At 43.3% G+C, this 27,921-nt stretch overlaps 1 protein-coding gene across 2 annotated transcripts; it reads left to right on the top strand.

The window, feature by feature from the left end:
• The first annotated feature begins 15 nt into the window (after nucleotides 1-15).
• cidec (cell death inducing DFFA like effector c) lies at nucleotides 16-5,995 on the top strand. Of its 2 annotated transcripts, none has more exons than XM_016542954.1 (7): nucleotides 16-149; nucleotides 633-709; nucleotides 897-1,038; nucleotides 1,451-1,600; nucleotides 3,679-3,711; nucleotides 4,701-4,891; nucleotides 5,351-5,995. In XM_016542954.1, exons 2-7 carry the CDS (start codon nucleotides 660-662, stop codon nucleotides 5,502-5,504), a joined length of 720 nt encoding a protein of 239 aa, XP_016398440.1. In that variant the 5' UTR covers nucleotides 16-149; nucleotides 633-659; the 3' UTR covers nucleotides 5,505-5,995. The 2 variants fall into 2 exon arrangements, with proteins under 2 accessions (XP_016398440.1, XP_016398439.1); XM_016542953.1 differs by having other exon boundaries at nucleotides 17-142; nucleotides 5,351-5,994.
• The last annotated feature ends 21,926 nt before the right edge of the window (nucleotides 5,996-27,921 follow it).

Here is a 27,921-nt window from a genome sequence, read left to right as displayed (position 1 = left end):
ATGCTGTCAGAGTGGAACAAAGGTGAAAAAATTAGTTTTGCAATGATACTCCGAAGCAACGAACAGACCAGACACACAGATTTTCTGTAAATACGGAACAATACCAGAGCAAAAGTTGGATCCAAAGAGCTTTCTTTTTAAGGTATTGTGTAAGTACTATTACTATAATTAATCTTATTATGATTTCTTGTGAATAATTATGTACACAAGTAATCCTTTTTTACAAAATTCAAGAAGTCTTGAGGTCTAGCCTTTGATATGTTCAACTTTACAAAAGATTTGAGCTTTACAAGATTTTAAAGATTTGTGTTGTCTTAATAGACAAAGACTAGATATAAGATATTCTTTTCACAGTATCAGTTTCCTGTTCTGTGTGCATTTAGATAAGTATGTATTTGACAGTGCTACATGTGTCCCTGTTAAGCAATCCCTATTGCTTGCCACTAGTATATACAGTATTTTAGCTGTTATTGTTCATGCTATTTATTTACTTATGTTATTTACATTTACATTACATTTACATTTAGTCATTTAGCAGACACTTTTATCCAAAGCGATTTAAAAATGAGGACAATAGAAGCAATCAAAAAATTTATTTATTTTTAAATGCATTATTTACTGTATTCTTGAAGGTTACTGGAGCTATACCGTTGATTCCAATGGAAAATGCCAAGAAATCCCTTGATGTGTTCTCAACCTCCCTTTCAAAGTAACTGTGTTTGTATTATGATTGTCTGTTTATATGCCAATTGTATATATGCCAATAGATTAAGCTTCATTCCTTATATTTGTGTAAAACTGGGGACTGGGATTTCAAGCAAACCATTTTGTACCTCTGTCTGTGTGTGTGTGTGTGTGTGTGTGTGTGTGTGTGTGTGTGTGTGTCACGTCCACAGATGCATATCAGCCTGCGGTTCTATGACACAGCAGCTCTTACCACGTTGGCCTCAGCACTCCAGACCCTTCCGGGTCATCAACTCTGACCGCTCCATTAAGAAAGGCATCATGGCAAATGACCTGAGAGATCTACGGAACAAGGTGAGGACAGGAATTAAATCAAAGAAACAATAAGAAACATACTCAGGAAGTCCTTGTTTCTGCAAGCTACCAATTATTAAGTACATTGGAACATTTGACACACTTGAAAATAATTGATCAATGGTATCAATGCTTGAAATATGAAAGTCAAATAAGACACATTTTTATTTAACACTATTACGGTGGAGTAAAATGTCTAATTATGTTGAATTAAACTACACTGGATCACATAATGTTTCCATTACAACTGTTACTCACTTTGGTTCTTAGTAGTGGTTAAAATAAATGATTATATGTGATAACTCAAAAGTTGGAGGGTTAGTGCCATGTAGAGCCAGCCTAAGAACAGGAGCACTTCTTGAAATTCCATCACAGTTGCTCTAAAGATCTTTGAATGTTTTTTCCCTTCTAGGTGATGGATATATTCCACATGCACTGCATCCGGGCTTTAGTGTTGGATGAGGATGGAACTGGAGTGGATACAGAGGACTTTTTTCAAACATTAAAAGATAACACTGTCCTAATGGTCTTAGGGGAAGGACAGAAGTGGGCTCCACAGCAGGTCAGTGTTTTCATCTAAGGCAGTGGTTCCCAAACTTTTTGCAGCGTGCACCCCTTTCTACTGTTTGACACATGTCAAGCACCCCCACCACCGTTCTCCGGTTAAACACCACATTTTTTACTGCAATACAAGTATAATTACAAGTATTCACTGTATACAGGGCTTGACATTAACTCTTTTGCTCACCAGCCACTGTGGCTAGTGGTTTTCCAAAATTACTAGCCACTCAGCATTTTCACTGGCCACAATTTTGTTGCTGGAAAATTAAATTTTATATGACTAAAGTTACTGCATATTAAAATGTATTTGAATTGATTTCCAGGTCTTTTTTTTTGCCTATAAAAAGGACATTTCCCCCTAACCTTATTAAATGCATGTGTCATCTTTCATATCAAATTCTTACATTTTATTAATAACTTCACTTAATATAGTAAGATTCTATAGGGCTGTTACCAATCAAATGAAATCAGTATTAACAAAACGTCCCAGGTTACGTATGTAACCATGGTTCCGTTGTGTTCGTTTGTTTCGATTTCTCCATGACATTGTCTCACGTGAGTCTCAACTGCCTTGTTACTATTGATTATCTATTATGAATTGCCGTTTACACCCAGTGTAATAAAATCAGAATCATTCTCGCCGAAATTTTGGTGCTTCCCTAATTCGATGTTTTAATTAGATTAGATTAGTTGTCCGGTCGGCCAAGTAAAATTCTCTTTCACTTGCCCCTTCAAAAAATGCACACAGATCATCAAAAGCATTCTCTCGCGCGCCCCTGCTGGTCGGTCTGTGCACCCCTAGGGGTGCGCGCACCCCAGTTTGGGAACCGCTGATCTAAGGTAAGATCAACAGCACAGAGACATGTTTGTTGAAATTGACTGTAATATAATGCATTTTCATGATGTTCTTGGACTGTGTTCATTTTATCCGCATTCTTGTGCTCACACGATTGCTTTCAAATTATATGCTCTGTTGTATAGATCCCACTTAGTGCAATTCTATATTTAGTGGTTTATAGTAACATAATTAATTAGACATTAACCGTTTTCACAATTCCATAATCATTTTGGTCTACTGACACACACAACATCATGTCTAGTATTAAGCATAATTAGGGACACAAATTTATGTTCCACTGTGATTAACATGCACTTTGATAGCACCTCCTGGTGGAACCATTGAACTGCACAGACTTAGTTTAGATCTTGTGCAATAGACATCTGAGAGTCATGTCTATTCTCAGCTTATTGACCTATTTCTTATGAAAATAGCAATGTGTCAGCCAGTGAGTTGAAGGAGACGAAGGTGAAGGAGGTTTGAAATGTTCATGCAAGCATGTGATAAGTCTAGTCTAAGTCGGTTGGCCAGAGTTAAAAGACTTAAAGGATACATATTATGCCCCTTTTTACAATATGTAATATAAGTCTCTGGTGTCCCCAGAATGTGTCTGTGAAGTTTCAGCTCAAAATACTCCACAGATCATTTATTATATCATTTTGAAAATGCCTATTTTGAGTGGAAGCAGAAACACGCTGTTTTTCGGGCCTGTCTCTTTAAATGCAAATGAGCTGCTGCTCCTCGCCCCCTTTAAATCCACTGCTCTCTTGTCTCCTCTGAGGCTGGGACTGTAAATAGTGTTCTGTGCTCGTCTGTGCAGCCAAAGGCAGAACAGTTAGCATGTTTTGCTCAAACTTTCGCCATGGAATTACACTGTTGTCTCTTGCGAAATCAAAATAACGGTGCCATGGGTGGAAACGTGCAGATTAAGGGGCGGTAATATAATAATGAGATCCCTTTGCCACGTCACCAAGGGAGAAAAATCAGATGCGCTCGTTTTTTCAGACTCTTGCAGAAAAAGGTTTACCAAAACAAAGTTACTGGGTTAATCTTTTTCACATTTCCTTGGTTGGTAGATGCACCGGGGACCTGATTATAGCACTTAAAACTGGGCAAAGTCAGATTCTCATGATATGTCACCTTTAATTACTCAAACTATGTTATATGATCTTAAACACATTGTCGATCGAAATGAATTTAGATGTCAACACACGCATAAAGGACACTTTTTTTTTTTTCAGAAACACTTTCCGGGTCAGAAGAAAGTAGAAAGGGTAAGTGTGAAGAATGAAATGGACCTCCTTAAAGCATATCTGATCAAGAGTCAAGTGTTTTTTATTGTCATTTCTTTACTGCATTGCCAGGAAGAAAAAAAAAACAGTGTCTCTGGGAGTACAGAACATACAGAGTACAAGTCTCATACAGAGCCTATAGTTAGATTCCTTGCTCTCTCCTGTCTTCTAAGAAACCTTTTTAAAGGTCACGGTACCTTATAAGCGATCAATCTGGAATGCTCTACATAGGCAGCATCAGTCATGTGACCTTTGCATGTTCCTAGGCAACCAGCCTATGCTCTTCAGGATTAGACTAAGGCTTTCACATCAAGTTTCAGGCAAGACATTGATAAAACTGTATATGATTTTGTGAAACATCTTTGTGATTCTACACCAGCTCAAAAATGAAAATCAATACATAGATACAGAGTTTACACCTGAGGTTAATCACTGCCTTTAAACAGCGCCATTTTAACGAACCAAAAATAAAAAATAAATAATAATAGTACAGTATAGATATATTGGTGCAGAATGTTGTTCTTGTTTGTATATATTGTTTATATTTATAAACAAAGCCCATCTTGACACCATCCCAGCAAAGGATACAATCGATGTTTCATTAGAATTTGACGTAAAATAAAGGCATTCTAAGGAGACAGAATATTTAAGAGACCTACATTTTGGAACAACCTTCACATAGTGCATACAATGCCTCTGAAGGCAGCTCACTAGGTTTTGAAACAGATCGATATTATGTACTTACAATACCAAAAATTATTTCTAATAATTATACTGGACCAACTTCCTTTACAATAATGGTTGCTCTTTTTAAGGCACTTTCATGCTAAATGCAAAAAAGTGAACACCTCTCTACCTCCCCCTCCCCCCATATGTCCTTCTTCCATAATTTTGAGATTTTGACTGAAATGCCAAATACCACATCTTTTTTTCCCTCTCTCTCTCTCTCTTTCCATGTCATTACTACACAGAAACATACAACTAAGAGTGATCCTGGATGTGGCTGGAAAAAAACAAGGAAAGACGTTGCCAAACTGACTTTTGATCTTTACAAAAATCACCCACAGGATTTTATTGGCTGCCTAAATGTGCAGGCAACATTGTATGGAATGTACTCTGTGTCATATGATTTGCAGTGCTATAAGGCAAAAAGAATGCTAAGGTAAGTGTATTTGTCCATGTGTGTCATTAGAAGCTCTGTAGTTTGAGATAGGGAGAGAAAGAAATAATATAATGTAACAATTAAAGTATGTAAGCCAACACAGGCCATTAGATGATGGTATCTTATCAAGGATTCATGAATCCCAGGTGCTTAGCAATGCTTTCGTGCTTACCCTGCTTTAGGGATTACTTTTAAGATTGAGACATGGTTCACACTAACCACTCTTTCTTGAGAAAAACAGATTTGGTAAAGACCAGGCTTTGCGTGCCACTATAAAGACTTATACCTATTCACTCAGCTGATATACAAATAGTCTTGTGTGAAGTGCATGTATAAATAGTCAATAATAAATTATACAAAACAATAGATCATAAATTATCTTTATTTAACTTACTATATTATAGAAAGTAAACACAAAAGGCTTATGTCTCACTGATCTTCTTTTCTCTCTGCTAAAAGGGAAGCCCTAAGATGGACTCTCTTCACTATGCAGACTACTGGCCATGTTTTAGTAGGAACTTCGTGTTATATGCAGCATCTTATTGATGAGGACGAGAAAACGGAGGCACAACTGATATCGCCTGCATGCATCATCAAGCAGTTACAACATTAAACGATGGTGTTTCACGGCTAGGGCAAACTAACCAGAGTGCACTGCTTGTTGATTTAATGCTTCATAAAATGCATATTTGTGAGTTATTAACTTCTATGTAAACAGCAAAATGTACAGTTAAAGTTAACAGTTTACACATAAAAAATATATAAGAAATTAAACGTTAATGTTATTTCATTTAATTTGGCTTTAAATTTTAATTCCCATCCTCACAAAATTGTAAACCCAACTCTTACATGTGAGAGGTTACACCACTCTTGAATTTTCAATTTCATGAACATGTCTGGGGGGACACAAGGTTACATGTGGTTTGCCATTGCAAGGACGATCAGCTGTCCTTCCTATCTCCCTTAGGCATCTTACATTACGGATATTGAAGTTTATATCTGCAGTCCTCATGCAGTCAGAGTCCCGTATAGGTCTCTTTAATATCTATGGTTTAAGGTTTGTTTTTATGTATTAAAAAAAGTATGAAAAATATTGTTTAAACCCTTTCCAATAAAGATCTGTAAAGCTTATTTTGATTTTACTAAATTATCTGTAAAATACCTTATCCTGAAAAAGGAACCATTCTTTCTTTCCTTTTGATTACATATGGGACCCTGGACCACAAAACCAGTCATAAGGGTCAATTTTATGAAATTGAGATTTATAAATCATCTGAAAGCTGAATAGATAAGCTTTCCATCGATGTATGGTTTGTTGGGATAGGACAATATTTGGCTGAGATACAACTATTTGAAAATCTGGAATCTGAGGGTGCAAAAAAAATCAAAATATTGAGAAAATCGCCTTTAAAATTGTCCAAATGAAGTCCTTAGCAATGCATATTACTAAGCAAAAATTAAGTTTTTATATATTTACAGTAGGAAATTTACAAAATATCTTCATGGAACATGATCTTTACTTAATATCCTAATGATTTTTGGCATAAAAGAAAAATTGATAATTTTGGCCCATACGATGTATTGTTGGCTATTGCTACAAATGCTACTTATGACTGGTTTTGTGCTCCAGTGTCACATATAGATACATATTACATATAGATAGTTCTTTATTACAGCCTAAGAACATAGAAGACCATTCAATTGATATTCTTTACCAATGTCAACAGAATAAAAGCACTTGTACGCTGTGAGGATTGTATTACCACATATTTCCACAAGAGGACAAACAGGGATAACAGAGAGGAAGGTGCTTGTACCATGGCACACAGATCTATCGATCTATCCATGTTCTATGGTTGTGGATAGAAGGGGTACAGCAACGGCCGGAAGTGAAGCAAAATCTTGCCGGAAGGACAGGAAGAAAGTGAAAAAAAAAATGAATAAAATAAAAATAAATTAAATGGACAGTAAAGAAGACAATTGCGAACTAATCAGCCTACATTGTGGCAAAGTCCTTTGAACTAAAATCTCTTTAAATCACGCCGAATGGACAGGAAAAATGAGACAGTGATTTTGGTTTTGCAAGACATGCATCATTTCTAGCCGTAGATGTATCCCTGCTAGCCACAACCATGTTTTGTTAGTATAGTTCCCTATCTGTCGGTCACTACGAGTTATGTCGTAACGACATAGGGGGTTTACTTGAGAGCCCCAATCCGCTCCGAATTTCAGAGAAAACGTCAATGAATTTTGACTAGTGGATTTTGCATACCTGAGCCACTCCCTGTGCATACGGGTATAAATAGGCGACAGGTGCATCCACTCATTCAGATTTTTGCTTCGGAGCCGAGTGGGTGAATGATTTCTTCTCCACAAAGCCTTTCTGATCTGACTGGAAGAAAGAAGCTGTTCCTGGTTGGCGTGACGGCACAAAGAGTGGTGTCCTTGTTGAGTCAGCAATTTCCCTGGGTGCTTCAACTAAAAGAGCAGTTTCTCATCACGGACGGCTCGCGTCTTTTTAAAGATGCCGTTCCGTCCGTGTTCTGCTGCTTGCGGTCGTTACCTGTCCTCTGTCGACGGCCACGAGCGTTGCCTTCAGTGTCTGGGCATCCAACACGCTGAAGCTGTGTTCGTGGATGACTCATGCGTTTATTGCGAGTGCATGAGCATGGCTTCGCTGCGATCTCTCTCTCCTCACAGGGAATGGAGCTGCACCCTCTGTCTCTACCCGTCCCGGTTTCCCTGTCATGACAGTCTCGTGACAGTCCCAGCATTTCATTTGGTGCGCCGCTGGAGGATCGAATGTCGATCGCAGCATCGTGGGATGGGCTGTTGTCCTCCGAGGATGAAGATTCGGCAGGGCTGCCCCCCTCGGGTGCCCAGCAGTTCTCAGCAGTGCAGAGACAGACTGAGGCCATCCAGCACATCTTGCCCCAGTGTGATCCTCCAGCAGCCACCGCTCCACCACGGGCCGCGCCTCAGCCTGCTCGTTGCCGAGGGCACCCCCCTGCGTCCTCGAGAGCGCCTCCACCCCATGCTGAGACACCGTCGAGGCCGGTGCATCGAGCCTCTCAAAGGACTGCTACATGCAATGCTACATGCAACAGGCAGGCAGCCTCGGGGCTCTGGACAGGGCCTCGACTGCTTTAGCACATCAACTGCCTAGAGCTGTTGGCAGTGCATCTGGCTTTGCAGCAGTTCCGGCCATTGCTGCAAGACAAGCATGTGTTGGTCCGCACTGTCTCGTACATCAACCGGTAGGGTGGTCTACGGTCACCTCGCATGTCACAGCTCGCCCGTCATTTCGGAACTCATGGTCCTCGCGACAGCCCCTCCCTGGCGCAGCCCTCTGAGGAAGGACCTCCTTTCTCGTGGCTCGGCAACATATGGCACCCGTGTCCAGATCTCTGGGACAGCCATGTGTGGCTCCTGGACGGGACGTGGCAGACTTAAGTTATCTGCCACCGGCGGTGGTAAACATGATCACTCAGGCTAGAGCTCCCTCGATGAGGCAAGCCTATGCTCTGAAGTGGAGTCTGTTCGTGAACTGGTGTTCTTCACACATTTTAGAGATAAATTTCACTAAATAAATCAAGTTACATATAAATCTCAGATACTACAAACTTTGAGTATTTCTTACTTAATCTCAGCCACAAGTATGCTAATAAATTATGCAGTTGCTTTGTTTTACTATTTTCTGACTTTTTTGTCATTTTATTTGCTGTCCCTGTTGTACGTATTTCTGTTTTGTGACGGGGTTCAGGTTGTGGCACTTTCCATGGACCCCCTATGTCGTCACAACATAACTCATAGTGACTGACAGATGGCGAACATCTCGGTTTCGTACGTAACCCTCGTTCCCTGATGTAGGGAATGGAGACGTTATGTCCCCATGCCACAACCTCAAACCATCGCTGGTTGCCAGGGACACATTCTCGGCTCCTCAGCGTAAAACCTGGATGAGTGGATGCACCTGTCGCCTATTTATACCCGTATGCACGGGGAGTGGCTCAGGTATGCAAAATCCACTAGCCAAAATTCAGACAAATTCAGAGTGGATTGGGGCTCTCAAGTAAACCCCCTATGTCGTCACGACATAACGTCTCTGTTCCCTCCACCAGGGAACGAGGGTTACGTATGTAACCGAGACGTTTTCATTACCAGACAGAACCAGTGATGGCAAACACAGTATGCAACCCCAACCTAACTCTGTGATATTACAGGTAAAGACTTTAACATAAATACATTTTGCTGGGAGCCACAGCCATTCAGCTGAAACATTTAAAATTTAAAGATAAGCAATATCAATAAAATTCTGTCTGAAGAACAGTATTTTCCCCTTTCGTCTATATTTATATTTGAGGCACAAGTCAAGGCAAAGTCCTGTTTAATATGCTCATGACAATCAAATGTTCCTTGATCTTTCAACATATAGTTCATTGTAGTTTAAGAACAAACTAACTTTCAGAACTCAAAACTGCTCCCTCAGTGCAAATCGGACAGCATATTTCCACAGCAACACATTAAATGGCTACTTCCTTCCTGCCATACCTATTAGAGCCCATTAGATGAAATAAGAAACATTAGGGGTACCCTTAAGGGTTGTTCCCACTGGACATGCTCTACTATTGTTTTTAATTGTAAACACTATATTGATGTCTTTGACCATTGGGATACACCTTTTGCATTTTTAAGACACTGTTTTAAGTTAAAAGGTGAGTAGTAGGAGTTCAGCAATCATTCTACTGGCCCAGCTCCAGTCCACACAACCAGTTTTCCCTCAACACACAAAGAATGACAGCCCTGTATTGACCAGATCTGGATTAAAGAGCAAAAATCAAAGCTGGCCCAAGTCTCAGCCAAGTCTCAATTTTCTTTATGTGTATTTCTTTTACTTAATTATTTTTTTGTAATAATGTTTTGGCAGTATTGTATGAAGACACAATCATGCCAATAAAGTACATTAAATTTAATTGCAACTCAATTCACAATTCACAAATCATCCACCTGAAGAAAAAAGCTAAACAGCCTGGTCTCATTGTACGTAGGAGGTGGAAGCGAGGCACAATCTAATGCAGGGCTAGTTGTAACATACATGGGCTGTGTCCAAAATCGCCCCCTTACCTTTAAATATGGCACTATTTGAGGGATCAACCCATTTGCAGTGATGTGCCCGAAACCATAGTTCAATCCCATAATGCACCACAATAATGAGCGTACAACCAATTTATGCTCAATGACAGAGAATAACCATAATGTACCCATAATCCAAGTGAGGGTCATGCTAAATGAATCACCCATCCATCCATTTTCCAAACCGCTTTTCCAATGTGGATACAAAACAATATCATACAGGTATAAATTGTGTTTTAACGGATTATTAAATAGCTTAATTAAGGTTAGGTTCCATGACAGAAGATGCATCCTAAATCACTTAGGCCTACTTATTCACTATTCTATGACGTTTTGTAGTATAAATAGTGAGCAGTGTGTTCACATAAAAATACCAAAAAGAAAACTTTAAATATCTGGATGATGCACTTAAACAACCAAGAAAAAAAAAAAAAAAGTGGAATGTTGGACACTTCATGCACTCAACTGTCGCAGCTTTAATTACATAGCAAAGTGGGAGGGGCTATCAGACTCTGATTATGAATGACAAAATAACCTTATACAATTAATATACTACATGGTTGAGTACATAGTCTATAGTGCATTATTTGGGACGCAGCTAGAGTTCTAGATACATCTTTTTTGTCACTACTCGAGATTCTCAGTTTCAAATGATTATGAAACAGCAAGCACAAACTGTGCAAAAGCGGCAGTGCTTCTGGCGCACTCAGTGTCCGAATTCACTCTCTCATTTTAAATCACTCCTTCAACTGGACTATATTAGTGGAATAGTGATGAGAGCATAGGCGGGTGATTTCGAACATTTAGTTCACACATTTTAGAGATAAATTTCACTAAATAAATCAAGTTACATATAAATCTCAGATACTACAAACTTTGAGTATTTCTTACTTAATCTCAGCCACAAGTATGCTAATAAATTATGCAGTTGCTTTGTTTTACTATTTTCTGACTTTTTTTGTCATTTTATTTGCTGTCCCTGTTGTACGTATTTAAAGTCTTAAAATTCAATTTGATTGATACCATTGTTGTGTTCTGCATGCTGAATGTTGAGGTCTGTGTGAGAAACAATTAAAGTAATTTGCAAGATATTGTCTCACTTTAAGAGGGATAATATCAATAGTGTGATGTATGTACAATTGCAACAATAGTATGGTTTTTATGTCAAAAACTACAACGAACGACTCGTTTGGACTATAACAAATATTTTTCGGGATTTGTGATATCACAAATATCGACGAATGGGATGAGACCTAGTTGAGCTGCACTAGAGAAGGCAACGAGTGTTATCACTATGTCGGAGACAAGCTTTCCCAAGGCAGATGAACTTAGAGTGATTACAATCATCCGGGTATAAATCGCGCTCAAAATGATTTGATTTTGACGCAATATTTACACTGAAGCTCGCAGGCGTCTATGGTAAGGGGCATGACATTTAACCAGATTTTAAAAAAAAAATACTGGGTGGATTTTTATCATTATAGGGTGGTTGTGTACATACACTGCCAACACACATTTCAGTTCAAACAACTTGTAAAAGTGCATGTAGCATCCTATGACCCCTTTAAAAGGCACTATCACATTACATTAAGAGCAGTTTTATTTTATTTGTCTTATTCACATATGAACATTGATCAGCGAACATAAACAGAAGCTCAACAATATTTTCTTGATGCGCGAGAACAAACCTCATTTGTTTTTGTAGAAGCTCAAACTTGCTGCTGTCAACCAAGCATGCTTGAGCTTTTGTGACCGAATTTGTATGCTATAAACATTGTTCGCTGATCAATGTTTATATGCGAATAAAACAGAAATCAAATCTGTTAATTTTGACATTTTTATGATTTCATTAGCTTTTCATCATGAGCTTTGCATTTGTATCAAAAACCCCAGTCGGTGAAACCTTGGTGTAATCTAATGTTTAATGCACTTCATGATGTTGATAAGAATGACCTAAATACATTTTCTTTCTCTTTTTTTTCTTCTTGTTTTTTTGTTTTATACAGTGCTGTTTGAAAGTTTGTTAACCCTTTAAAAATTTTCTATATTTCTGCATTAATATGACCCAAAACATCATCAGCTTTTCACACCCTAAAAGTCCTAAAAGTAGACAAAGAGAACCCAATCAAACAAATGAGACAAAAATATTTCTCATTTATTTATTGATAAAATTGATCCAGTGTATCTTTTTGTGGAAAGTGTAAAATCTTTTTTGTTTGAGGAAGTGTATTATGGCATAAACAAAGGAGATCTCTGAGGACCTCAGAAAAAGAGTTGTAGTTGCTAATCAGGCTGGAAATGGTTACAAAACTATCTCTAAAGAGATTGGACTCCACAAATCCACAGTCAGACAGACTGTATACAGACGGAGGAAATTCAAGACCACTTTTACCCTCCCCATGAGCGGTCGACCAATAAATATCACTCCAAAAGCAACCACGAGGTTGTAAAGGACGCCACACTCTTAAAATTAAATTTAGATTTTTAAAATGGTCTTCAAAATGGTTTTTTTAGGAACTGTTCACTGAAAGGTTCTTTTGGGAACCAAAAATGGTTCTTCTATGGCATCACTGCAAAAACACCCTTTTGGAACCTTTATTTTTAAGAGTGCAGGATAACTTATAAGCAACTAAAGGCTTTTCTCACATTGGCTAATGTTAATGTTCATGAGTCCACTATCAGGAGAACACTGAACAACTATGTTGCGCATGGTAGAGCTGTAAGGAGAAAGCCACTGCTCTCCAAAAAGAAAATTGTTGCCTGTCTGCAGATTGCCAAAGATCATGTGGACAAGCCAGAGGACTATTCGAGAAATGTTTTGTGGACAGATGAGACCAAAATAGAACTTTTTGTTTTAAATGAGAAGAGTTATGTTTGGAGAAACACACTGCATTCCAGCATAAGAACTTTATCCCATCTATGAAACATGGTGGTGGGCCTGTTTTGCTGCACCTGGGCCAGGACGACTTGCCATCATTGATGGAACAATAAATTCTGAATTATACCAGCAAATTCTAAAGGAAAATATCAGGACATCTGTCCGAGAATTGGGTCTCAAGAGAAAGTGGGCCATGCTATAAGACAATGACTCCAGGCATACAAGACGTTTTACCAAAAAATGGTTAAAGAAAAACAAAGTTAATGGGTAACACTTTATTTTAATGTGTCCTTGTTACACATTACATGTACTTACTATTATGACAACAATAAATTATGCATAATTATATCACCCTAATCTTAACCAGACCCATATAGTAATTATGGACCCACTTTATATTAAGTGGCCTTAACCACTATGTACTTACATTTAAATTAATCATTTGGTACAATGCACTTATTGTGTACATACATGTTTTTACATTGTACTTATATTTTAAAAATACCTGCATGTAATTACATCTGTAATTAATTTCTGTAATTATGTTTATAATTACACTGTTGACCCATCCCTTATGTTTTTATTGTAATATTTGTTGACTAAGTTTGGTTGAGTGGTCAGTTGTGCCCCCTACAATCCGCCACATGTTCTGCACTGCTAAACACTTTATTTTCAATTCAATTCAATTCAAGTTTATTTGTATAGCGCTTTTCACGATACAAATCGTTGCAAAGCAACTTTACAGCAAATTAAGTTTCTACAATATTTAGTGGTAGCTTATTAGTGGTGACTGTCAGTTAATGTACATATGGCAGAAATGTACGGAAAAATAAATTAAAGACGTAATCAAACAGACGATGAACACTATTAACAGCAATTATTAAATGATGCAATCAAACTTATAGCAAAATCAATCAATGTCAATCCTGTGGCAAAAACAGAGAAACAAATAGAGACATGAGATTTGACTTACTAGTCATATGGTGCGTAGCGTCCTGGAGATGTTGTCCGACATGAGTTCCGCTCCGACTCTGCTGGGGTGCAGGCCATCAGCGCGAAAAAGCCTAGGACTCTCCCAGAAAAGATTCCAATTATTAACAAAGAGCAGTTTCTGTTCTTTACACCATGACAATAACCATTCATTTAAAGCAAAAAGTCTACTGAACCTTTCGTGTCCTCGTCGATACGTGGGAAGCGGTCCTGACACGATGATCATCGTCGCAGGCGATGTGCTGCGCACCGTCTCGATCAGGATCCTGAAGTCCCTCTTCAGTGTTTCCGTCTGCCGCAGCTTGGTGTCGTTAAGCCCCACGTGAAGCACGACCGCTGCGGGGCTCTCGTCGCCCTTCAGGATCGCGGGTATCTGCGCAGAAACATCGAGAACATGAGCACCAGGGAAACAGTGAGTGTGCACTTTACCTTCAGCTAACGTAGCACGGACGTGCCGGACGATGGAGTCTCCGACGATCACAGCGTCGCGTTCCGTCTCGCGGAGGGGAGCAAAGCGGTTCCGGGTGGAGATCTCGAAGACCGGAGGCGGCGGAGGGGGAGAGGTCGTCGCCCGGGGCCTGGCTCGCATCTTTTGCTGCGGGTGCACCCAGGGTCCGTGGTGTCCCAGCGCTGGAGTGAAGGACATCTGGGAAGATCGCGTCCTGGGTGCACCAGGCCTGTGCAGAGAAACACACGGAGTAGAGGTGGTGGGAGAATTAGCAGCGCGCTGTATACTTACCTCGGACTTGTGAGCGTCAGCCTGGGATGATTCCAGCGCGGCTCTCCACTCTCTCAGCTGGGTCTGCCTCTCCACCAGGTCGCGGATCTGCTTCTCCACGGCCTCCAGCTCGAGCTGCACCGAATGCAGCTTGAACGTGTCCTCACCTGCACTCAAAGGTAGACACACATCCGCCATTAAGGGTGCACCCAGGGTCCGTGCAGAGAAACACACGGAGTAGAGGTGGTGGGAGAATTAGCAGCGCGCTGTATACTTACCTCGGACTTGTGAGCGTCAGCCTGGGATGATTCCAGCGCGGCTCTCTGCTCTCTCAGCTGGGTCTGCCTCTCCACCAGGTCGCGGATCTGCTTCTCCACGGCCTCCAGCTCGAGCTGCACCGAATGTAGCTCAAACGTGTCCTCACCTGCACTCAAAGGTAGACACACATTCGCCATTAAAGCAAGTAACAGTGAGTAAAACAATGGTAATGTGTGTGAATAGAGTATTAGCAATGTAAGCGAGATTAGCGGCAATCACGCTGGTGATGCTAACAGGCTATATGCTAATAGAGGACTCGGGAAATCAAAATAGAACTAGTGATAACAAGGCGCTCTGATTGTTTTTGTTGTAGAATACGATAGGGGATATATTCACACGTTATAGAAACGAAAATGATGGTGTATAAAATTTATTTTAAGATAAAAAACAGACGATAAAAAATTAACTTGACGGAGCTCAAACTCAAAACACATGGCAGCAACAGGTTAACAGGCCGCCACTGTAATACTTGCTTTGTCAAATATTTGTATTGCATGTTCAGTTTTAATCAAACAAAACATTATAGGTCTCCATCACACACAGTCATTGTGCTTTTATTGAGCACCATGTGGTCTTGTGTTACTTCAGCGGCAGTTATGATCGCCACATTCATTAGAATGCTTGGCGAGTATAAATTTGAGTTGGCAAGTGATTGTATGGCAACTATGCTCACACAGTATTAAACACATTTACAATGCAGGCAAAACACTACTGCTGCCACCAAAGTTTGATAAGGCTCAATATCTGACTATAAACTGCTTTAATCTGCAAGACATACAGAGCAATGACAGGTTAGCAGGTTAGTTGTGTAGAGTAAGTTACAACGGCAATGAACACAGCTAAAAACCAATCCATCTGCTTGAACCCGAAAAACCGGAGTTTGCTCAAACTAACCTGGGCAGCCACTGAAACTATAGCTTAATGAAATAGGCCAAGGGTGTACAATGAGATAAACTAGATAGTAAACATTAGAAGTTAAATTCATGCTCTTGATTGTTTTAAACAGATCTAAAAATGGATGATATCAGACAAAAGATCAAAATGGGGGTTGAAAATGATTATAAACCATGTTTTAGCATGTTGCTAGCATGTTTGTAGCATGTTTTAACACTTTTGATAACAAAGAAGCTAGGAGGCTGGGCAGGGCCAGCAGAGACGAAAGAGCTTAACTGCTGGGTGGAACCAGAGGAGATGACAGAGTTTGACATCTGGGCAGGACCAACAGAGGAAGGGCCAGAGTTGGGACCAGAGAGTCCATCCAGCCTGACGGGCTGTGGCGGGCACTGGCTCAAGATGAACCCTAACAGAAAATTGGCTATCCTCACCCTAATGCTTAAGGGTAGGTTTACATGACAATAATGTACTAAAAACTTAAATGTTTTTCCTTTACGTTTTTGAAAATTTTTGCATACAGACAACAATGTTGTATCATTTACAAAAACTTGCACTTTTTGCTTTTTCAGTCCCTCAAATCACCGTTGTCGTGCGTCACGGTGTCTACTGTGTAGGAGGCGAGGAACACGGAGACGTAGGAGTCACAGGAATAATAATCTTTAATAGACAAACCAAGGGTTACACAGGGTAGGCAGGAGACACACGTAGCACCATCAGGAGAAGAACAATACCGGACAGGGAACACGGGACAGACACTATAAATACAGGGCTAAACGAGGGGAATAGACAAGACACACCTAAACCAAATGAATGTAATCAAACGAGGGAGAAACTGGGTCACGGGGAGCACATGGGAGAAAACACAACAAAACCGGTCCATATTCCTGACATATCGCCCCCCTCCAGGAAGGCGCGTTCTTGCGCCGTAGAAACAACAGAGAGTCCAGGGTGGAGATGATGGAGGGAGGAGCCAGGGAGGAGACAGGAGGGACTTAAGGCAGGTGGAGACCAGCGGGACCCAGGCCACAGCCATGAAGGCGACCCACGGAGGAGCCGACGGAGGGAGGAGCCATGGTGGAAGAAGGGCTGACGACTCCAGGGGGCTGACTGATGGCGGCGGAGCAGATGGGGGAGCCCGAGGCAGAGGCGGAGAGGAACGCAGAGGAGTAGAAGTTACAGGAATAACAGTCTTTAATAGACAAACCAAGGGTTACACAGGGTAGGCAGGAGACACACGTAGCACCATCAGGAGAAGAACAATACCGGACAGGGAACACGGGACAGACACTATAAATACAGGGCTAAACGAGGGGAATAGACAAGACACACCTAAACCAAATGAATGTAATCAAACGAGGGAGAAACTGGGTCACGGGGAGCACATGGGAGAAAACACAACAAAACCGGTCCATATTCCTGACATATCGCCCCCCTCCAGGAAGGCGCGTTCTTGCGCCGTAGAAACAACAGAGAGTCCAGGGTGGAGATGATGGAGGGAGGAGCCAGGGAGGAGACAGGAGGGACTTAAGGCAGGTGGAGACCAGCGGGACCCAGGCCACAGCCATGAAGGCGACCCACGGAGGAGCCGACGGAGGGAGGAGCCATGGTGGAAGAAGGGCTGACGACTCCAGGGGGCTGACTGATGGCGGCGGAGCAGATGGGGGAGCCCGAGGCAGAGGCGGAGAGCTGATGAGCCAGGGCGACGGGGAGGATCCGGAGGGCCAAGACGGAGCAGATGGCTCAGCCGACCGAGGCGGAGGAGGGGATTCGGAAGGCCGCAGTGGAGCCGGAGCGACAGAGGACCGAGGAGGAGCCGAAGGGAAGGAGGAGCCTGACAGAGCCAGAAGGATGGAGAGACGAGGTGCAGCCGGAGGAGTGGAGTCCCGAGGCGACGGATGGTCGACGACAGACCAAGGTAGAGCTGGAGGGAAGAGGGAGCACAGCAAAGCCAGTGGACTGCCAGACCACGGCGGAGAGGAGGGAGCTAGGAGCCATGGTGGAGCCACTGGGTCGACGGGCTGAGGCGGAGTCTGGGACTCAGAGGCTGGAGGTGGAGGCAAGGGATTCTCTAGCCACGCCGACGGTGGGCTGAGGGTGAGCAGAGGGGCTGCCAGAAGACAGCAGTGGAGGAGGCAGAAGCGGGAGCGTGGGTGGGCATTTGTGAGCCTCCGGGCTCTCAGGGCTGGTTGTGCGCTGCCCACACACACCAAATCGCAACTCCCAGCACCGGGAGCGCATCAGACAGGGGAACGACAGGGCTGGCAGACAGTTCAGGGCAGACTGATAAGTCCAAGGAAGGTGGGAGGAGAATGGGCATGTCCGCATATATATCTGCCTCCCAGTCTATTAGGTCCCTTTCAAAGTCCAGCAGTCCCAGATACACAATAAGCTCACCCTCAGCCATGGTGCAGTGGGTGGAGCTCCTCTCCGTGTTCTCACTGTCCACGGCTTTTTCCCTCGTGGCGGGCGTTGTAGCCGGCTCTCGTACCTGGTCTGACGCCACTAGCAGCTCTGGCTCCGCGGCGATCCTCAGCTCTGTCACTCCGTTCGGTGATGGCTCGTCGGTTGCGGCGGGCTTGGGCTCTCCGTAATTGGTGGGCTTGGGCTTGAGCACCACACAGCGGGGTGATGGTGGGCTGGGCTCTGAGGCGGCAGATGGTCGACGACAGACCAAGGTGGAGCCGGAGGGATGAGGGAGCCCAGCGAAGCCAGTGGACTGCCAGGCCACAGTGGAGAGGAGGGAGCTAGGAGCCATGGTGGAGCCACTGGGTCGACGGGCTGAGGCGGAGTCTGGGACTCAGAGGCTGGAGGTGGAGGCAAGGCATTCTCTAGCCACGCCGACAATGGAGACAGGCAGACCTGCGGTGCTCGCACCGAACAGATGGTGGGTTAAACCGCTAATTTCAAACTATTATGCTAATACAGCTAACTAAACATTGGATGACAGGGGTGGGGTAAGTTGTAACACATTTTAGCATTCCCGTACATAGAACTGAGAACTTTCATGTTGTATATATGTAGCTTTTTTGGCAGCTCAAAGCCAAAGGAAGTGTGGGTAAAATGTACCCTATGCAGTTTCTGTATCCACCAAGCCTGCACTCTAGGGTTAAAAACGTACTCGGTTACTAACATAACCTCGGTTTCCCTGAGATACGGGAACGAGTACTGCGTCACTAGACGCTACGGGAAACTCCTTTTCTCCGATTTACTGAAGTCTTTTTTTCAATCACAGCAGTGCATCTGCAGCCTATGGCGAAGCAGCGCGCCAGAGCCCGCCAAAATGGGCGGGGCATCTGGCTATATAAGCAGGTGCTCGGCATAGGATCACTGATTCATATCGACTGAAGCGATGACAGAGTCGTGCAGCATCATAGCACGGCTAGCTACGCAGTACTCGTTCCCGTATCTCAGGGAACCGAGGTTACGTTAGTAACCGAGTACGTTCCCTTTCGATACTTCACTTCATACTGCGTCGCTAGACGCTACGGGAACCTATTCAATCACACCGTGCTATGGTAGATGAACGACTTATAAGTAATTGTCCAGGGCGTCCAGAAGGGGGCCCTGTAGATCAACTACAATGAAGCAGGCCATAGCCAGACACCCGGATTCTTTTCGAGGTCAAGAGGAGGCAAAGAAATGGGCTAACTCATAGAGGTCGAGCCCCGCCTTACATAATCGTTCTTAGAGCTTCGCACAGCCTCGGAACTAGATAGGGCCGAGAGCGTGCCGGAAGCTAAGCCCAGACGTGGGAACTTCAGTGGGTTTGAGACATAGACAAACCCAGCAAGGATTAAATCCAGCCTTAGGGCGGGATATGGTTCCTGGAGCGTTTTGAGCTCAGAGAGACAGTTCAGCAAAAAGGACCTGAACCTGCAAAGCAGGGTCGTCTAGGTTGTAGAACCTGACAAAGGTGGACGGCGAGGACGAGCCGGTCGCCGCACAAATTTCAGCAATGGACACACAACTGGACCATGCCCAGGATGAGACCATGCTTCTTGTGCAATGTGCTCTGACCCCGATGGGGCATTGAAGGCCCAAGGAGGAGTATGCAAGAGCTATTGCGTCAACTATCCAACGGGATAGTCTTTGCTTTGTGACCGGAAGCCCCTTGGTGGGGGCCTTTGAGCGCCCTCAGAGCCCTAGACAGATCCCATGTAGGGACCGTAGAAGGGCGAGGGGGGTTCAACCTCCTAGACCCTTTCAAAAATCGAACAACGAGGTTGTTCCTGCCGACCGATATCCCGTCTATAGGAGCATGAAAAGCTGCTATAGCCGCCACATAGACCTTAAGATTGGAGGGGGTGCAACCCTTATCCAACAGCTCTTGAAGGAAGGACAATATCGAAGATATGTCACATGTGGATGGGTCTTCACCGCGGTTTGTACACCAAGCGGTGAAGGCCGACCATTTGAGGGCATAGAGGCGCCTAGTAGACGGGGCTCTAGCCTGAGAAATGGTATGTAAGACACCCTCTGGGAGGTTCATAGGCTCCCATCGAGAGGCCATAAGTGTAGGGCCCACAACTTGGGTTGGGGGTGCCATATCGTCATGTTCACCTGAGAGAGGAGGTCCCGTTAGTTGGTTTCTCCAGAGCGGGGCCACTAGAAGAACCTTGTGCCTTTGTTCCCTGATTCGCCTGATGACCTGAGGGATCAGGGCGATCGGGGGAAAAGCGTAAAGGAGAAGGCTGGGCCAATCGTGGGCCAGCGCATCCCTTTCCTTCGAAAAATAGATTGGGCAGTGAGAGTTGTCTTCTGAGGCGAAGAGGTCGACCTCTGCCTTCCCGAAGATCTCCCATATTCTCCGAACCATCTGGGGGTGAAGCATCCACTTGCCAGAGGGGACGTTGCTCTGAGACAGCATGTCTGCTCCCTGGTTCAGTTTGCCCGGTATATGCGCTGCTTTTAGGGCGCGCAAGTAGAAATGTGCCCATTCCAGTAGGCTCTTTGCCATTCGGAAGAGGCGTGGGGAGGAAAGGCCGCCCTGGCGATTTATGTAGGATACTACCGTCATGTTGTCCGATCGGACTAAGACATGGCATCCTTCTAGATGTGGTAGGAAGGACTGTAAGGCCTGCCATACTGCCAGCATTTCCAGGCTGTTGATGTGCAGCTTTGTCTCTTCGCTCGACCACGTGCCAAAAGCTGGTCTGCCGTCGCACAGGGCTCCCAGCCCGTGCTTGACGCATCTGTGAAGATGACCTTCCTTTTGTGCATCATCCCCAGGCTTGATCCACCTTGATACGAAGGCGTTCGTGACGCCAAGCTCGGGATGGAACCAGGGGTTTCAGCCAGTGTTGAAGAGGCCGCATGTGAAGGAGGCCTAACTGCAGTACTGGCGATGCAGAGGCCATAAGGCCCAGCATCCTTTGAAACACTCTGAGAGGAAGGGACGCGCCTGTCGTGAAGGCTGTTGTCAGCCGCTGTATAGCCAGGACACTTTGACACGTTGGGGATGGCCTGCCAGGCCTTGGCCCTCGTGGCAAGGGGTTGAATTGGTTCGGGCGGCGGGTCGCTGTGAAGGGACCCGAGGCTCGCCGTGTTTGGAAGAGGAAATTTGCTCTCTTTTTGAGTATGTTTGTGTTTTATTTTGTCCGTTATCACAACGGTTGTGCATTTTGGTGCTGGAACGGGCCCTTTGCATGCAATAAACACATTTTTTTCAGCACCTGGAACTGGACGGGGCGACTGGGAACACATACGAGGCAGTTTGGGGGGGTGGTCCGGCCACAGCGAGACTTTGCCCCCTCCTCTTCCTTCCTGAGGGATCAGGATGGCTTCTGAGGCGCAGGATCCAGCACAACCTTTGGCCGGGGTCCCTGGCACTTCAGAAAAGGGTAGCGCTTTGTAGAGCGTGAGCGCTGCCTGGGCTCAGGCCGTGCAGAGGGCCGAGTCACAGGAGGCGTAGTCTTAACTGGCTGTTGAGTCGGCGCCGGCTTGGGGCGACTGGCAGCAGCTGCAGAACTGGAACGCTTCGGCAGGAAGTGTCGCATGGTTTGGGACGACTCGAGGGCTGAAGTCGTTCGGCAGGGCTTCGAGGGATGAGCGGCCTTTGCCTTCCATCCGATGGCAGCGGGGGGGCAGAGGTGTGCAGCCACCGCTTCGTCCAGAGGAGGCAGCTTATCGTAGCCCTTCTGTGCAGCGCCGTCGACCGTAGTGAGGGCGGGAGAGATAGAGGAGCGTAAACGAGCTGAGTAGGGGGCGCACCACTACTTCGTCAGCTCGTCGTGAACCTCTGGGAAGAAGGGTGCAGCTCGCTGAGGAGGGCACCGGGGCTGCCTTTGAGAGCAACGCGGGAACAGAGCTGCTTGAAGCGGCGATCTGATCCGGTGCTGCAAGGCGGCGCGCTGATCAGTGCTGCTTGAGAGCGGCGAGCGGCGAGCTGTGGGTGGCAAGCTGCGAGCGGCGAGCTGTGGGCGGCGAGCTGCAAGCAGTGAGCAGAGAGCAGAGGTGGTGAGCTGATCTTGCTGCTGCAGAACGGTGGCTGGATCAGCTTGCCGGCGAAGGCTTCAAATCTCATAGACTCAGCGAAGAGCAGTAGATGTCGTCGCTGAAGGAGAAAGAATCAGTAACATTGGTTTGTCACCATTGTGACTCTGATTGAGAAAATTCATACATAGACACAATCTCACACACACATTTACACAGTTTTGTGTTAGATCTACACATTCTTTACCTCAGTACACTGGAGTGTTCAGTAAGCATAAATACCGTTACGGAAGTTTGTTCTAGTAGTCCAATTTACACACACGCACACACTCCTGTATCAAACAGAAAGTGGATTTTACATTGTGAACATACAGAGCTGTATGAACCACTGCAAGCTGTAAAGTAAACAGGAAGCATTTGTCCGAACTCAACTGGTTTTGCAAGAGAACACAAATATCTTTGAGGGGGACTCAAATATCTTTGCGAAAGAATGCAAAGTTTTGTGAGGGAACGCAAATTTTTTCATTACACCCCAAATTTTTTCCACCACCATGTCCCTTTAGGGCTCCGTAGACTTTAAACAAACACCCCCAAGAACACCTCAATGCCCCCCTTTTAAAAAAATTGCTTCCATTGGTCCCTGATGTTCTCTGAATGCCCAGTGGGGGGAGGGGGGTGGTATCAGATTTTTCCCAGTTACACTAGTTAATCCTCAAACATGCCATAAAATGTGCTAATTGCCTTCTCCATGTGTGTGTGAGTTGTGTTCACTACTCACTGCTGTATGTATACACTTGGATGGGTTTAAATGCAGTGCACAAATTCTGAATATGGGTTACCATACTTGGCAACATGTTACGACAATGGACTACATTTAGGGTGATTGTGCAAGTGTTTGTTCCTAGGTCCGCGAGCTGGGACTTGAACTCGGGACACCTGAAGCACAAAGGTGCTACATGTCAGCGCTCTCCCCACAAAGCTGTCGGCGCCAATGTAATTTAATATTTTAAAGGGGTCATATGATGCTGCTAAAAAGAACATTATTTTGTGTATTTGGTGTAATGAAATGTGTTCGGGCTGGACTTCGCTTCGTCCACGGTGAAAGCCGATCCGGCGATCCACGGGTCAAAGTTGTAGTATTTCCTCAGCAACCAGCACGGATCAGCTCCAGGCATGACGAAGCAGATATCGTCCTCTTTTGGAAGACCAAACAAAGTAGTGTCGCTTTCACAACGAAGCACACAGCGTCTTTACGACATGGCGGCGGCAACAACAAAACTACAGCGAGAATAAAAGTTACGCCTTCTTTCTTTGCGTGAACATTTGGGCGGCGTTATGCAAATCTTCCCACATAGCGACGTAGATATGTGGGGGCGTGTTAGAACGAGCCGTTTTAGGTAGGCGTGGCTGACTCTTAACTTTTATAAAGAATATTTCTTTGGATTTGAGACTTTAGTCTTTGCAACTTTACAGATCTTCTTTATGCACCAAGAGCTTGTAACACTCCAAAGAGAAAGGAAAAATTGAAATCGCATCATATGACCCCTTTAAGACTAACAACACTGTTCTGTGTTCTCATTTTTAACATAATCCACAGTTTACTAATAGTTTTGTATAATTATTAATTACGGTCTGTTATTGTCATTAAGACTATATTAAGAATTTCAATTTTGTTGAACGTAGTCCAGTCTAAGCTAAATTTGGTTTGTTTCCATTTCTCATTAAAGAGAGTTGACTGGGAGGGTGAGAGCTGAAGATTTCAAAAGTCCAAAAATAAGGGCCACCCTACTGTCTGTTTATCTTCTTTTTCTTTTTTTAGCTCATTTTTGAAATAAGCTTTGCCCTGATGAAACTGTTTAACACGTTCTGTGTGTCTGAAGTGCTGGGTTATTTTCGAACTACAGTTATTCACGAGTTCACACTAACATATAATGTGATTAAGCAATTAGTAGCATATTTGGCGTGCTGTCCAGAGGGAGGGCTCCGAGCTCGGGTTAAAGCCCGAAACCCAGAGAACTCCCCCCCCATCCCAAGACTGGGAGGAAATTAGAATAGTAGTGAGGTGTTGGGGTGGAGGCGGGATGCTGGAAAACTTTCGTGAAACTGAGGTAAGTTGGCTGTATATATACGTATGTGCTAGTTAAGGTGATTAGCTGACGAGCTCCACCTGGGCCAGACTGATTATCTGATCGTGCTCCTCCCGAACCTTGTTAATAAAACATCATATAAAGTTTAAGCATTTCTAATTATGGCCCATGACCTGCATGTCTTCTCATAAATAATTGTTTGGCCCATGCAAGTGCAGACGTTCAAACATAAAAAACACAGCTCTTACAGGTTTATAAAAGTGAAAAGTGAAAGTGAAGCATGTTTCAACAGGTAAAAGTATAGGCTACTTTCAACAAAAGGGCCAACACATTAGTAGGCCTTATACTTTTTAACTTCAACTTTAGCTTACCTGTCGGGAAGAATCGCATGTTCACTGTATCGATTGAAACCCAAACATTGCATACAATTCCTCTATCTTCTAAAAAGCACCGCCAATGTTTACTCTACAATTCCTCCTTCTTGTAAAAACACTGCCAATGTTTACCCTAAAATTCTTCCATCTTGAAAAAAAAAAAAATTCTGGCAAATCTTTGAATTTTGGCTTGCATTTCTGTAGGCACAATCTGAATTTATTTTTCTTTGCTAAACAAACACCCTCTGGCTCAGCCTGCTACAGTAGCCACACCCCAAACTCTAGATTGCAGTGTTGCCAATTTGGGGATTTTGTAGCTTAATTTAACGATTTTCTCATTTGATTTTGCTCATGTTGTTGCTACTTTTATTTATTTTTTTTGCGTCAAAGAGCTATTTGGAGATTTTTTTGTTGTTGTTGTTAATATTTATTATTATTGATTAACAAACAAACAAAACAAAACAAATGTTTGTAACGACTTTCAACCAGTAGGCTATAACAAAAATTTTGAAAAACATTGCCCCCGTCCCTCTCAGCGATTATCGACTATTGCGGTTAATAAAACAAACTGAATTTGAATCATAACATTTGAATTTGAATTACTTTTCAATTATAATTATAGGAAAACATTTACAACAACCGAGAAAGCAACATTTTTTACTTTATATTATTTATCTCCATATTGCACAGTCATTCATGTTTTCATGTTTATTCTCAACTTTTACCATAATCCTTATGGCAATGCAATGAAATTAAGTAGTCATACCCAATACAAAAATACAGAAAAAAAGTGTTTCCCCCTATTTCACAACAGCCCAACCTCTGTCAAATGCTCTGTCATGTAAAATTGTGTTGTACCCTTTAGCTATAGCTTTGCTTTTCACTAAGCCTTTTACTTGTGGTGGTCTATCAGCATAGTCTTTCTGCATGAGGAAAGGATGTTTTGCTTAGGCAAATTGAGACTGGGGACATCATGGAGAAGACCATGCAGCCTCCACAGATTGAGCAGCGATATGGAATAGCTGATGATCTACAGGTATAAAAGAAAGTGAAGGTCCAAACAAAATTGACTTCGAAGATAATCTTGTGGATTTCTCACCGAAATTTGCAGACAGGTTTCTTGACCGCCGGATGACGCTCACTGCACGGGACTCATGATCCAGCGGCGCGCGCTATTATCCACTCCCAGCAGAAGAACACTTCAGTGACGTCACCTCGAGCGAGAAGGAAGCGGAGCGCTCGCTGGAAGCTGTCACACAGTAGTTGTGGCGAAAGCAAGAGAAACCCTTTCCGCACGCGCGCACCCAACTGTTGCGCTACACGGACAAACAGCAAGGCAGAAAAACAACGTTATACTTATCTGACAGCAACTTCCACATACTCTGCGGGGAATTATTCTCTCCTGTTTCTGCAATGGCTGATGTCATACAAAGCAACGAGCAATCCTCATCTGACGTTGCAAATCGATTCGCCCGTAAAGGTGCTTTGAGGCAGAAAAACGTCCATGAAGTGAAAAACCACAAATTTACTGCGAGGTTTTTCAAACAGCCGACTTTCTGCAGTCACTGCACTGACTTTATTTGGTGAGTAGATCATTTCACACACTAATTATTGCAATATCGGTATAAGTTTAAACATTATTACGGTGTTACTGTAGATCTGGCAGCTGGCCTGTTACCAGGGGTACACCTAGGAACAGACACTGGTTTAAGCGTTTAAGAAACTCACTGTTTCAACTTTAGCTGTGTTCAGAACGCACATGAATAAACACGTTTAAAGTTTACTGGACTGTCACACAGAACTGCTTCACACAGCTCATGCGCTTTAACTTGATCTCGTAATAGAAATGTCTTTTGTTTTTGGACAGAACTAAAGCTAAAGTTTGGACAGAACTAAGTTTCAGACTACTGCCGTACTCTGCATGCCTCACGTTTACTGGAGTTGCCATGATTTGGGCGTGATCAGTTTGTCCAGGCTTACAGTGTGGCATTCAGCTGCTCAGTCAAGTCATTGCTTCACACTTGTTGATAGTTTATTTAGTAACTTATAAAAGTTAAAATAGGAATTAGAGGCTCAGATGTGAAAAATACTGAACACAGCATTTTTGTATTTAATATTACAGTAAAAAAAAAAAAATGTTGAACATGCAGGTGTGGTCTGCTTTAATGATTACATTTATGGCTCCCTGTAAAGCACATGCCCTTTTATTGTTTTGCTATATGTGCATTGATACAAAACAAACATTAGATGCCATAGCTGTCCATGTACCTTTTAATTAAGGGATTGCTTATTGAGCTGATGCAAACATTAAAGAATTTAGAGAGGCAGATCTCTAATGCATTGTTTTTATCTCTCTCCTCTTCATCAGGGGGTTTGGAAAGCAAGGATTTCAGTGCCAAGGTAAGCAGTCATACAGTAGATGGATTTGCATGTTCTACTTATTCTCTGTCACTTGTATTGATCCTAACTTAAGGAGATGATGCCGTGGTCCTCAACACAAGACATCATCTTGAAACATTTCCTTTGAATGCCCCAGAACAAGCAAATGTTGAAGATTGTAGTAGTAGTCAGTAGTCACTCTTTTTGGTGATTGAGGCCTAAATTAGCAGGCAAAATGTGAGCAATAATGTCTGTCATAAGCATCCCTTAGCTGGCCTTGAGTTAAATTACTCTTGTCTTAAAGACAGAAACCCAATAGCTGTTTGGTACCTCAGTGAAAAGCCTCTCACACAGTTCATCTACAGAAGCTACTTATATGAACCACCCATTTGAGTAACATACTCTTTTAAATTGAATAGATTTTTTATTTTATTTAAAATTTGGAATTTTTTGCCCACATTTTACACTTGTGCGGCCACATTTGCTGTTGCTTTGCAGAATTTCCACAGTCAGTTTCCCGTGAGGGCAAGGAAGTTCACCATGCAGATTTTGCTCATGTTCAAAATGGTCACACAAATTTGCTACACTGACCAACAGAAAAGCTGCTTGGTTTGAAAGTGAATTCTGTGAGCTGTTCTTAAAGGGGTCATATGATGCGATTTCATTTTTTCCTTTCTCTTTAGAGTGTTACAAGCTCTTGGTGCATAAAGAAGATCTGTAAAGTTGCAAAGACTAAAGTCTTTTTCAGACCGATTTGTTTTGTAAAAATCGACGCGTTTCAAAAAGGCGGGGCATAGAGGAGAAACAATAATGTACAGTATGTGGAA

The sequence above is a fragment of the Sinocyclocheilus rhinocerous genome, unplaced genomic scaffold (assembly GCF_001515625.1).
Source record: "Sinocyclocheilus rhinocerous isolate Xijiao unplaced genomic scaffold, SAMN03320098_v1.1 scaffold459, whole genome shotgun sequence".
In the NCBI taxonomy this organism is placed as follows: Eukaryota; Metazoa; Chordata; class Actinopteri; order Cypriniformes; family Cyprinidae; genus Sinocyclocheilus; species Sinocyclocheilus rhinocerous.
Note: the sequence above shows the minus strand (reverse complement) of the source record. Positions and strands in the feature narration are given on the sequence as shown.